At 46.2% G+C, this 12,685-nt stretch overlaps 1 protein-coding gene across 2 annotated transcripts in view; it reads left to right on the top strand.

Annotated features, from left to right (window-relative positions):
- MAP2K5 (mitogen-activated protein kinase kinase 5) overlaps positions 1–12,685 on the top strand; it is a 120,010-nt gene that overhangs the window by 85,118 nt on the left and 22,207 nt on the right. For both annotated transcript variants that reach the window (XM_063412158.1, XM_063412157.1), the window contains 2 exons: positions 3,263–3,289; positions 3,605–3,637. In XM_063412158.1, coding sequence (XP_063268228.1) covers positions 3,263–3,289; positions 3,605–3,637 — 60 coding nt within the window. The remainder of the gene's footprint in view (positions 1–3,262; positions 3,290–3,604; positions 3,638–12,685) is intronic.

Here is a 12,685-nt window from a genome sequence, read left to right as displayed (position 1 = left end):
TGATGAGCAGGGCGGGCTCAGAGATGCTCTGGCGTGGCTGAGGGAGAGTCCTGGTGCTGAGAGGCTAAAAGTGACTTTTCTGAGGGGGAATGGCCGTGGAATCTTGGAATGGTTCAGTTGGGAAAGGATCTGAAAGTTCAGCTCGTTCCAGCCCTTCCGTGGCAGGGACACCTCCCACCATCCAGGCTGCTCCGAGCCCTGTCCAGCCTCACCTGGAACATTCCAGGGATCCACGGCTGCTCTGGGAATTCCAGCCCATCACCCTCACAGGGAACAATCCCTTCCCAATAGCCCATCCATCCCTCCCTCACCCACAGCCATTCCCTGTGTCCTGTCCCTCCATCCCCCATCCCAGCCCCTCTCCAGGCCCTGCCAGGGGCTCTGAGCTCTCCCTGGATCCTTCCCTTCTCCAGGTGAGCATTCCCAGCTCTCCCAGCCTGGCTCCAGAGAGGCTCCACCCTTGGAGCATCTCCATGGCCTCCTCTGGAGCTGCTCCAGCAGCTCCATGACCTTCTGGAGCTGCGTGGTCCCAGAGCTGGACACGGGATGTTCCAGCAAGCACATCAAATCCTTCCTGGATGCTCTCAGAATGTGCCCTGCCTTTTTTTTTTTTTTGGGTTTTTTTTCCCTTCCTTTCGCTCTGGATTTTCTCATGTCCCTATTTCTCATTTCACTGTTTAAAATTCTTCATGGAAAACATGAAAACACAACAATCTCCTCAGTCCCTAAGGTTTTTTGGCATTTTATGGGGTAGGAACACCCCAACTTCAGCAACTTCTGAGCTGCAGCTGCTGCACTGGGATCCCTCAGGGTGAACCAACCTCTGAAACCTCCCATCTCCCAGTAATGCACAAAAACCTGGCCCGTGGGGGATGACACAAAAACGAGGCAACATTTGTGATGAGCCCTTTTAAACCAGTTGTTAATGCTCAGCAAAGCTGCTGCTCCCCTTTTCCCTGAACTGTGGGCAGCAGGAGAAGCCCCGGCTGTAAAGTTGTCGGCGCTCGCCTTTGCTTTATGGCCATGCAAGCTGCCCCGTAATGGGAGCTGGGAAAAAGGTAAACAACGTGGTTTGAGCAGTGAAAAATCTGTCTAATATAAATACAGCAAAGTTCAGCCCCGCTCCCGAGTTGAAAAATACGGCAGCAGCTTTGTGGAGGGAAGGGAGGAGCAGAGCGTGGCCTCGCCAGCCATTTATCCGAGGCAGGGAGAAGAGGCAATCCATCCAGCCGGGGAGTCTCGGTGGCATTGCAGAGAGGAGAGCACAGGAGCTTTATTTAATTGAGAAAATGAATCAATTACAATGATGTTGCATCATCAGATGCGAGGGAAGCGGCGGCGGTGTCGTTACACCGGGTAACAGTGTTAAAAAGTAATTGAGTGTCTTAAGCGCTTTGAATCAATTCCAGGTAGTGGCACAGCTACCTTAATGCAAAATTTATGAAGATGATCTCCAAATAATTTGTTGCCATCAGAATTGTGTAATAAAGGCTGGTAACGACGTGTGTGGGAGCGAGGCCACGGCTGGGCCGGGCTCCGGCGGAGCCTGCGGTGTCACGGGGAGAATTCCCCAACACTTGGATTTGTGTAGCTTGATTTTTCATTAGGAGGGCTGAGTGCTTTTATTAGAAATGATATTTTAAATCTTGCTCTGAAATTGGATGTAATCATAGCCGTGTTGGGGCCGCTCCGTGTGACCCCACCTCCATTCCTTTCCGTGACAAGAGCTATTTTTCCAGGAAGGAAATGTGACTGATGGTCTGTTTGGATAAAAACTGGTCCTGTGCTCTAATGTAAAGAAGCTCCAAATCATCCCTATTGAATAAGCTCAGTCTATTTTGTCATTTAACATCTGGAAGTGAAGGAGGGGGGAAAAAAAAGGTTTTATAGCCACAGAATATTTTGCTTATTAGCAAAAGCAGCAGATTTATTCTGTTGAATTGTAATAGATGGAGATTGACCATTAAAAATATAATGGGCTGCTTCTGCCTATTTATCATTGTATTTTCCTCCTTGGAAAAATAGAATTATACTCAGGAACTTTGTGTGCTGCTAATAAAAGACTTGAGGTGTAGAACAGCAGCAGTTTCCTTGGTGCTGGTCTTCACCCTCCTCTCTTTCCCATTTTTCTGCTGGAAAAGTGTTCCTGGAGGATCCTGTCCATGGGGATGGGAAAGAGCTTCCAAAGCTGCTGGGAGCCCCCAGCACTCACATCCAGGAGAGGGAGAATATGGAATGGACGGGCAAGGCAAAGAAACGGGGGTAGAAAAGAACATTTTCACTGAGGGCTGTGTTGTGTTTGCATCAGGATTGTGCTGGGTCGTCCCCAAGTTCGTGTTTGTTAAGGAAAAAGATTGAATTAATTACCCCAGCCATTGGAAATGGGGTGCAGTGGGAATGGCTGGGAGGGCAGCACCCCAAAATTCAGCGTTTTATGTGAAGTCCCTGCTCTGTGCTTTGTGTTTTGTTCTTTGTGTTGGGGTCCTGCCTTTGTTTCTTTTTTTCATTGAAGGGAACGTGGGTCAGGAGATTGTGAAGCTCTTGAATCAGTGGAAGGGTCTGTTATTGCAAACTGTGGGTGCATTTCTCCCCCAGATTGTTCAGAAATTCAGGAGACAAATCTTCCCTTTTCAGCTGAAAACAACACAAAGTTCACCAAACTTCCCCATCTCGTGGATGGCGATGCTTTACTCAGAGTCCAGGGAAAACTGGATAAAAAACTTGGGGAAAAGTGGAGTATTAAAAGCTTTCCTGAGCAGCAGTAGATACTTCAACCACATAATTAAAGTTTTCTTCACAAAAAAGGGATTGTGAGCAGAGCCTGGCAGTAATCCAAAATTCTAATTTCTGACTATGATTTAATTTCAATTTTAAATAAATCGGTTTTTAATTTAAAAAGAGTGAGCTTCATAACATTAGCAATGATTGCAACATTAAGCCCAGTGTTCACAATCTAGCAATATAAAACATTATTTATATCTGAATCGTAAACAGCCTTTTGAAATGGATTATGGTTTTTCTTCCTATTCTAATACAACCTGGAGGGTACTAAAAAGTGTTGTGTGAAATTAACATTCTGCTGACTTTCGCCTATAAATGAGAAGCGAGCTATTAACATTTGTGTATTTTCATTATGTAAATTGTGTTAACACATGCCCACAAATTGCCACCAGCGATGCAATAATTTTCTCTCAGTGATCATAATGTGTCCAAGTGAGTCATTTTGATTATGACATGCTAATTACATATTGTCTTTTTTCAGATTCAGAAAAACCAGGGATCTTTAATGGTAAGCTTTATGAGTTCAGAAAAAAATTCACTTTTCTTTTTCCTGATGGCTGCTCCCTCTGCATGCTTGAATGCCTTGTTTTAAACTTAGCAAATTGCATTTTGAAGAAAATGCAAACCTTTAACTGCCTGTATTAGATTAGGTACCATTAGAAATAATAGAACATCCTGAGCATCAATGTTTTGATAAGAGTTTGCTGCCGTTGATTAATCTTGCTATATTTTATTGCATTAATGATTTTTTCTTTCCACTCCACTGTAAAGATATTGCATATAGTCTAATACTTTTTTTTCCCCTCTCTCCTTGCCATTGCAGCCTCTCCAGTTATTGCAGTGCATTGTTGATGAGGTGAGTCGTCGTCTTATGTGCTTTCACTCCTAAAGTCATTCCTAATGGAGTGGAAAGCTTATATTTTGTTTCCTAATGAAGCACAATGCCCAACATCCTCCCCAGCACAAGTTGCAGCTCAGAGCTCTCACACATGAACCGGCCTGGTCCCACTCTCTGCCGCTTTTCTGCTCTAAATCCTGAGTTTAGGCAAGGTTGGAGCCTCACAAGGCAGTGCCTGGAGCTGCCTGCTCCTGGAGCCTCTGCCTCGTCACCAGAGCTGTTCCTCTGATGAGTTGGGACAATTAAATCTTTAATGTGGGCGTGTTTAAGGAGGTTCTGATGGGCAGAAAGGGCATTTTAACCAGGAGAGAAAATGAGGGGTGAGCAGCAAAGCACGGGAGTGTCACCCCAACATTTTTATTCCATCAGAAGGCCAGAATAAGAAACTGGGATGCAGGAGATGCAGGTGTGAGCAGGAGATTTCAGGGGTTTCAGTAGCAAAACATCACATTTCTGGGCTGAAACACTCCTTGCATCTCCCACATCCCTCCCTGAGCTGCAGCAGGGTCCCTGAACAATGAGGAAATAGTTGAGGGCAAACCTCTGTCTTCTAAATACTTGAAAAATATTCCAGAATCCTTGAAAAGGTGGATTTTTTTCCCTCCCTGAAAAAAAGCAGCTCAAAGCCAAGAGACTGAAATCTCTTTAATAACTGTATCACCACTTGGATCCTTTCTGAAAGGCTGCAAGTGGTGTGGTGTTGAAAAACTGAAGTTTGCTTCATTTTTAGTGTTTATAAGGCGATACTGCTGATTAGGGAGTTCACCAAGAATCAAGGAGCCATGGCTGTTCCCAGACGCCTCAGCCTCCAGCAGGGGGTGGTTTGCAGCTCCTCAGGTCCAGGGGCTGGGTGCTGATGGGTCTAAAACATGTCTAAAGTCACCCAGCTGCTTCCAGCCTGTCCCTGTAACGTTTGCTGAGCCTGGGGTGAGCCAAGTCCTCATTTCTGTATTCTCCACCTAGCTGGGCACGTGGCTCCTCTGAAATCCCAGCAAACTGTGCCTGATGGCTTCTGTTGAGAAATGATCTTACGGGGCTGCTAACGGCATCGGGGCTGGGATTATTTTTTGATGGCAGAATTAGCGAGGAGTGTTGTGTGGATGGGATGGACGTGCCTGCCAGAACCTTTATTTTTTACCATGTGGTGGCTTCGAGTGAGCTCTGATCCAGCTCCAAATCAGCCACGCTCATTTGAGCTCCTGTTGGAGCAGCGCCTCCCTGAAATCCCAGCATCACCAGGCCCTGAAAATGGGGATGGACTGGGTGCTAATGGAGTTCCTCCTGCCACAGCCAGCAGTCAAGGCAGGCTGCTGGGATTTGGGAGCCGAGAGCTGTTTGGTATTGCAGCGCTGGGCTGGGTTTGTCTGCAGCTGCAGGAAATGCAGCTGCAGGAAATGCAGCGCAGGGGGCACGGATGATTCCCTTTGGGAAGGTCTCAGGGTTGCTGTTCCCTGAGATTCTCCTCGGGGTTGCTGTTCCTGAAGGTAATCAGGCTTTCGAGCTTCCCTTGCCCAAAAGGTCTCACACCGAAGCCAGAGCAGCCAGGCTGAGTCCCCAGTCCGTGTTTCCAAGGTTGTTTATTCTCCATCATCTCTCAGTTCTGTCCCAGCTCTGCAGGGCGTCCCCAGCAGAGCAGGACACGGGGCAGGACTGGGAGGATCAGAGGGTCCCAGACCCTTTGTACCATTCCCTGGCCCAACCCCTGTCCACAAGGAACTTTTTATTGACAGAATCTTACCAATACTCACTGCCTATGTTAACATGTCATTTCTACTCTAAACCAATCCTTGTGACACAACTCAGCAGAAAATGGGGGGAAAGAACAAGAACAAGGAGGACAGGACCACTCCCCAATTCCTCCATCTTGCCTCTTCAAACCCATACACTAAAAATCCTAAATTCTACATTTACACTCTGTGATAAACTAACTACTGCTTATTTTGAATTTTCCCAGCTTGTGATTCTTCACACACTGTGGGCATTCACTGCCATGGCAGGGATCAGAGGCAGTGCCCTCCTGGGCTCTGTGTGAGGCTGCCTGAGCCCCTTGGACAGACCCCAGACCCCCTGTCCTGTCTCCAAACCCTCCTGGGTGATCAGAGGGATGTCCTGGACTCTGTTGGGAAGGCTGTGGCTGCAGCACAGGGGGATGGAGAGGGGCTGGAAGCAGGAGCCTGCCTTGGGAGGTGTCCTGGGTGTGCCCCTGTTTTTCCTGGTGGTGCTGTCACAGAGTTTGCCACGGAACAGGATCATGCTGCCAAAGCAATGGGGCGGTTTCAAACAGTTTGTAAAAGTTTTTGCTGTCGGGATCTGTTCCAGATACACAAAAAGAGTAGAAATAGGAATTAGAAATGCAAACCCAGGAGCCCCAGGAGCAGCTGAGGGAGCTGGGAAAGGGGCTCAGCCTGGAGAAAAGGAGGCTCAGGGGGAATGATGTTGTGTTATGTTATGTTGCTGTCGAAATATGTTAGGAAATCACTGTTTGGAATCACTTAGCTTGGAAAACACCTCAAAATCATCAAATCCAACCATTTAGTTACTTCCTTAGCTGTATTGCAGCTGCAGAATTCTTGAAACCTTCTAAAAATGCCACTTCTTTCCTGATCTCTGCTCAGCTCTGCATTCCCTGGGTGGCTGCAGATTGGGCCCAAAGGTCCCCAAAACACCCAGACCCAGGAGCTTTGTGCTTTTCAGCATTTCAGCTTCCATCCTTTGGATTCCCCGGCTTCAGAGGTGTCTGCTCTGCATCTGGAGGAGGTTGGATAGGCAGAAAGCTGGAATACATCCTGCAGAGCCCTTTAAATATTCCTTAAGCCCTCCAGGGCTGTTTTCTTTAACCTTTATGTAGTTGGAGTGTCCCTTCTAGGAAAGCAATTCCTGCCAGCCCCTGGAGCAGTTTGGGCACCAGCTCTGTAGTTAAACATCAGCTCTGCTTTCCAGCCTTTTCTTCTTCCTCACCTGAGAGAAATTAATTTTGGTTTCAAAGGTGCCACGGTTTGTCTCACTGCAATTGTGATTTGAGTGTTGCTTTTGGTTTATTTGTTTTTAATTGTGTTGGATTAGGGAGGAAAAGAACTCGATTTTTGCCCGTCAGTTTGGAATTGTTGTGTTATTCCAATCCTGGTTTGTACAAACAGGAGGCAGCATTGCAAAACCTGCCTGGTCTAACAAGCCAGGCAGAAATTGAGAAGAAAAATTAATTAGTTCTCCTCATGAATCCTTACCCTGATAGCTTCATGAGTAAGCAGAGAGAAGCTTTCCATGAGTTTCCTGAGCGTTTCTGTGAAGTGCCCCCACAGAGATACTCGGTCTCACAAGACTGCAGTTTAATCTAGCTCAAGGACTTTGCAAACTCCACAAATCAAAGACCTCTTTTTTTTTTTTTTGTCTCTTTTTAAATCCTTACTCCAGAAGCATTTAAGAGCTGGTGGGGTGTTAACGCTGGGCTGTGAAGCATTTCAGTGTCAATATGTTTTCAAATTTTCCTGTGGAAAAAAAATTAGCTTGCATTTAATCCATGTTTCTGTTATAGCTGTTCCTATTATCTTTGGTTTTAATGTGGTTAAATATACTCCTCTGCTTATTGGAATAGCCTTAGCAATTCCCAGGATGTTCAGCTTGATCAAATAACATGAGGAGGGTTCCTGAATTCCTTCACCTTATGAATGAATCCATGCTGCATTTTGCTCTTGCTATAAACACAGTAAAAAACCTCCAAAAGGCTCAGAATGAAACAAGATTTAATTTCTTTTCTTTAGGAATTTCTCTTTAGATTGTCAGGTATTGATTTCAGTGTAGGAAACCTGGAAATTTCTGGAGTTTTGAAGATTTCCATAGGTTATACACGTGTGTGTGTGTTTCCCCAAACCTACAATAATTTATTTTGTGGAGGAGCTGGTTTAAGGAACAGTTTTTTGGAGACAGAAACTGTGACCTTACCAGTGTATGAGATTCAGAGACTTCTACAGGAACAAGGTAAAACCACAGGTAGGAATTGCTGAATAATTACCTTTAGACCAACCTGAGCAAGAACCTTCCCAGGAGAACAAGCTCATTTAATGGTTCCTAAAACTCAATCTTGTGGATGTCAATGGTCATGCTTGATTATTTGCAGTGGTGTTTTATGAAAAAGCAATAAAAATGCACCGGGAGGGTGCAGGGGAGGAAAGGGAACAACAAATGGGTTGAGTTTTTTGCCAGGTCCCCTCGGTGTGGCTGTGTGTGTTTGTCTGCTCAAACCTGCCGTGCTCTGCTGCCTGATGAGCGACAGGAGAGGGAGGAATTCTTGGCTTGTTTGAGAGAAAAAGCAATTACACTTCTGGAGGAAGGATTAACCTGTTTTTGCAGGCCCTTCAGAGGCACAGAGCCTGGCTGATGCTTTTTTGGGAGCTGCCTAAAAACAGAGGCCAGACAAAATGATGGAATAAAATCCACTTGTATTTATTGAGGGGCCTTCAGGTCCATTTCGGGCATTCCTACACCCGAAAAATGGACCATGGGTTTTCATCTTTTTATCAGTTTGGCCCATTTGCATATTGGGGGTTAATCTTCCAATTACAGCTTCAGCTAATGAAGTCATTTACCCCAAGTTTTCTCTCCCCAACTCACTTTTGTTTCCATCTCTTGGGGCCTGAGGCAGTGAGGTGTCCTTGATTGCCAGGCCTGGAGAGGAATTGCTGTGTCTGACCAAAATGGGGAAGCAGCAGCAGCTCCCACTGTGTGGAGTTTAGAGTCACACACTGAAGAATTGCACGATTACAAATACATGAAAAATATACAAGCTAAAATCATAAGGATCCTAAAATCCTAATCAAATCCATGGCAAGGGGAGGAAGTGCCGTGTCCCACGCTCTGGATTATTCCTGCTCTTAGTCCCTTCTTTCCTCCCTTTTTGTGGGCTCTGAAAAATATCCCCCAGTAGCTACAACCAAACAATCCCAAATATCCACAAATAATCCCAAATATCCACAAAAAATCCCAGATATCCACAAGAAATCCCAAATATCCACAAATAATCCCAAATATCCACAAATAATTCCAATAACCCAGGCTGACTCAACCGGGAGCATTCCTGACAGAGGGAAGCTCCTGATCTCCGCGGGGATTTGAGGAGCAGACAGCTGCAAGAGGAGCTGGTCCCCACAAGGTTGGAGTTTTCGAGGCAGAGGATTTGTGTTTTGGGATGAAACATTGGCCTTTCCACCCCGGCCCTGTCCGGCTGCAGCTCTGCAGACAAACGCATTTCCTGCGCCGCCCCGAGGTGTCCCCACGGGTAATTTGTCACTTTGGGCACCTGCTCCTGAGAGAAGAGCCAGAGGGGCAGAGATGTAATCATCCTTCACCTTCCTGCCCGGGGCACAGCCAGCCCGGGATCCTTTCAAGTCCCCATCCACCTCCAGCCACCGCTGCTGCTGCCAACTTGTTACTGCCAGAAGTGCCCTGCGCTGGCCTTGCTCAGGCCTTTTGAAGTAGATTGGCTGGAAAGGCAGAAATGGAGCTTTTTTTCTGTTGTTGTTTTATATAGATCTATTGTTTTAGGAACGCTGTGGAAGAAAGTTGTTAAGAGTGAATCGAAAGTCAGGCTTTGATTTTGTTTTTATATAAAGAATGGGTTTCTTAGGGGTGTTGTGGAAGAGAGTTGTCTGGAAGGAGTGAATCTAAATTGGGAAATGGATTTGATTTATATATGTATAGATATATATTTTTTTTGTGGAAGAAAGTTGTCCTTGTAGGAGTAAATCTGAGTTTGTACAATATTGTTAATTCCTCTCATTGTAGCCAAAGAGTTGGATTTAGTGATTCTTCTGATTTTCTCCAGCTCAGAATTTTCTGGGAACTACAGTGCATTTATTACTTGTAATTGCACCTGGCAGCATTTCTGGTGCATCTAAAACTTATTTTTCTGAAAAAAAAAAACCAAATTAAAAAATTTAAAAATCACTGTTTGGCCACAAAGCGAAATGCAGCTACTCTAGAAAAGTAAACATATTTTTTGAAAGCTTTACTACGAGAGAAACGTAAAAATTCTTTAATCCTAGAGGTTCTGAGGGCTGGAGTGCTAAGTGCCTTGCAGAGCACAGGCATTATTGATGAAATGCTGCCATTGCAGCATCCATGGAGGAGTCAGAGCAGGAGTTTGTGCCCAGAGGAGCCGCTGATGGCGCAGGCAGGGAGCGCTGGGGGAGCCCGCAGCAGAGACGAGCTGAGGCTTGGTTTGCTGGGCTCTGTAACTTCCCTCCTGTGGCCCTGCAGCCACAGGACCATGGCAGCTCCTTCTGCACAGGCAGAGCTGAGGGGAGAGAATGGGAAAATTTAACCCTTCCCAGAGCAGCAGGAAGAAAACTGCTTTGCTTTGGGGGCATCCTCTGGGAGCTGCAGCCTCTGGTGCCACCAGGTGCTTGAGGGACGTGCTGGTGACAGTTGTCCATCGTCCCATCCGTGGGGCTGGCCCCAAGGGACGTGGATCTGGTCCCCAGTGCTCCATCACCACCCTGATGGCATCACTCAGACTCTTTTCCTGTTCCCTCGCTGGGTGTGCACGGTCGGTTTGGAGAAATCAGAGAGAGAAATCAGCTTGTCTTGTCCTGCAGCAGATCCCGGCCACGGAGATGATTCCTTAGGGAAAGCTGTATTTTCTATTTTCCTTAGGGAAAGCTGTGTTTCCTGGTTTCCTTAGGAAAAGCTGTGTTTGTTTCCTGCTTTTCCACTTAGGGACATTCCTCCTTCATAAGGATGTGATAAATCTCAGACATCCTGAGAAAATCTTTCAAGAAATTGTGTGTTGGGCAAGGCCCCTGAAGGTGTGGAAACCTGAGGGCTTTTGGTGTTTGTTGCCAGTCAGGAATGACTCCCAAATTTCATCAACATGAGAGTGTTTCCAAAAAAACCAAGCAGCTCCAAACTGTGTCTGTTGCATTTTCTTCTTGAGGTTCTCCATGTAAACCTGCAAACTGGACAGGAAAAGGAGGAAGGTGCCTTATCCATGTTCATTTGTGAATTTGCTGGACATGATTTATTTCCTGAGCCTCAGCAGCATCTCTGCCCTGCTCTGCTCTGGGAGAGCAAACAGAGCAGCAGAAGTTCCAAATAATCGGGTGGAGGGGTGAGTGAGGATCATGCTGGGATCTGTAATTCAAGCTCATATTGCAGAGCTTCTGAAGGATTGGCTTCTGGACATGCTCTTGGGTGGTTCTTTCTTCCTTTGTTCAGACCTATGAGGGAAAAAAAGGGAAGATGCAGATCCTAATGTTATTGCAGCCTTCAAAAGAGAGGGATTTGGGAGGGATTGTGCAGCGTGCTCATTCTCAGGTCTTCATTTAGATAATGTGGCCTCCCCTGACTCCAGGGAAGTCAATAAGGTTTATACCAGAGCCCTGGCACTCTATAAATTAAATATTAGGAGCAGTGTTTGAAGTTTAAAGCGCTCCCTCCTCCTCCAGCTCGCGTTTTCTGCCGCTGTGCTTTTGTCTTTCTGCCTGAGCACCTTGCTGACAAGTGCTAATAACAAAATGCCAAGAGAGGGTCCAGTCGGAGTTACCACCCATTAAACATTCTGAACTTGTCCTTTTGCTCATAGATTGTGCATAATTAATAATTAAACGGTTTCACTTGTAATGGGTTGACCTCCTTGAACTGTTCATTATTCACAAGGCAAAGGCATCACTCAAACTTTTTTCCTCTTGCCCTTCCCTCGCTCAGTGTGCACAGTTGGTTTGGAGAAATCAGAGCCTGCTCTTGGCTTCTCCTGCAGCAGATCCCAGCTGGGGAAATGTTGCTTGGATCTTCTCCTGCAGCAGATCCCAGCTGTGGGAATATTGTTTGGATCTTCTCCTCTTCTCCTGCAGCAGATCCCAGTTAGGGAAATGTTTGCATCTTTTCCTGCAGCAGTTCTCAGTTGTGGGAATGTTGTTTGGATCTTCTCCTCTTCTCCTGCAGCAGATCCCAGTTGTGGGAATATTGTTTGGATCTCCTGCAGCAGATCCCAGTTGGGGAAATGTTGCTTGGATCTTAGGGAAACAGCCAGCCCTGGGAATAATGTTCCATGCATCCTTAGAACCCTTTGTGTCTTCACTGCCATTTTGGCACCATCCCCAGTATCAAGATCTTTGTGATACTGGTCATGAAAAAGCTTTTCATGAAAAGCTGTGGCAGTACATGAAAAGGAAAGAACCTTTTCCCAGTCAAAATGGAAAAGATCTGTTCATCACTCCCTTGAAATCTTGGGTTTCGAGTTTCTTTCCCTCTGTAGTTTGATTTCACATTGTAGATGGGGAAATCAGGCAGTTCACTGGGGTGCAGCAAATGTGACCACATTCATCACCCAGACTGGGTACAGATGTGCACCTTTGCTTTATCTCCCTTTATTCCCATCTCTTGGAGTGTCAGACAACATCTGGGAAACTTCAGGATACAAAATAATCTCTGCACATCCTGGACGTGAGCAGCCTGGTCTAGTGGAAGGTGTCCTCAAGATTCAGCCTTGATTTCCTTGAGCCTCCCAAAAGGCTTTGCATTTTTCAAATGCAAATACCTGATAAATCTGTGTCCAAAAAATCCTCAGGATGGCTCCATCTCCTTTCCATCCTGAGATCCTGTGTGTGCTCATCTCCACCCTTACACACAAAATCTCTTCCCCAGCTCCTCAGAGCAAACCAGCCCAGGCATAGCCATGGCCAGCAGGTCAAATACCCCAATTACACAGAAAAATATGCCCAAAAAAAAGAATTTAACATTTACATTTATCCCGGTGAAGTTTTCTTCGGCAGGAGCCCCTTGTGCCCTGGCTGAGCTGCAGGACAGGAGCTGCACAGTCCAGGATTTGTGCTGCTGTGGGAACAACTTCTCCCCTGGCCTGGATGAGCCCAGAGGGTTTGGAATAACCAGAGTGGCTCCAGAGCAGCTCATCAGCTTCTCCTCCCCTCTCATAATGAGCTTTCTCTCCATTATGGGTCCGTCATCTCTTGTGAATGCAGAAATTATCACCTCCCAAATGAGTGTGAAGTGCTG

Source organism: Prinia subflava, chromosome 15 (genome assembly GCF_021018805.1).
Source record: "Prinia subflava isolate CZ2003 ecotype Zambia chromosome 15, Cam_Psub_1.2, whole genome shotgun sequence".
Lineage (NCBI taxonomy): Eukaryota > Metazoa > Chordata > Aves > Passeriformes > Cisticolidae > Prinia > Prinia subflava.
Note: the sequence above shows the minus strand (reverse complement) of the source record. Positions and strands in the feature narration are given on the sequence as shown.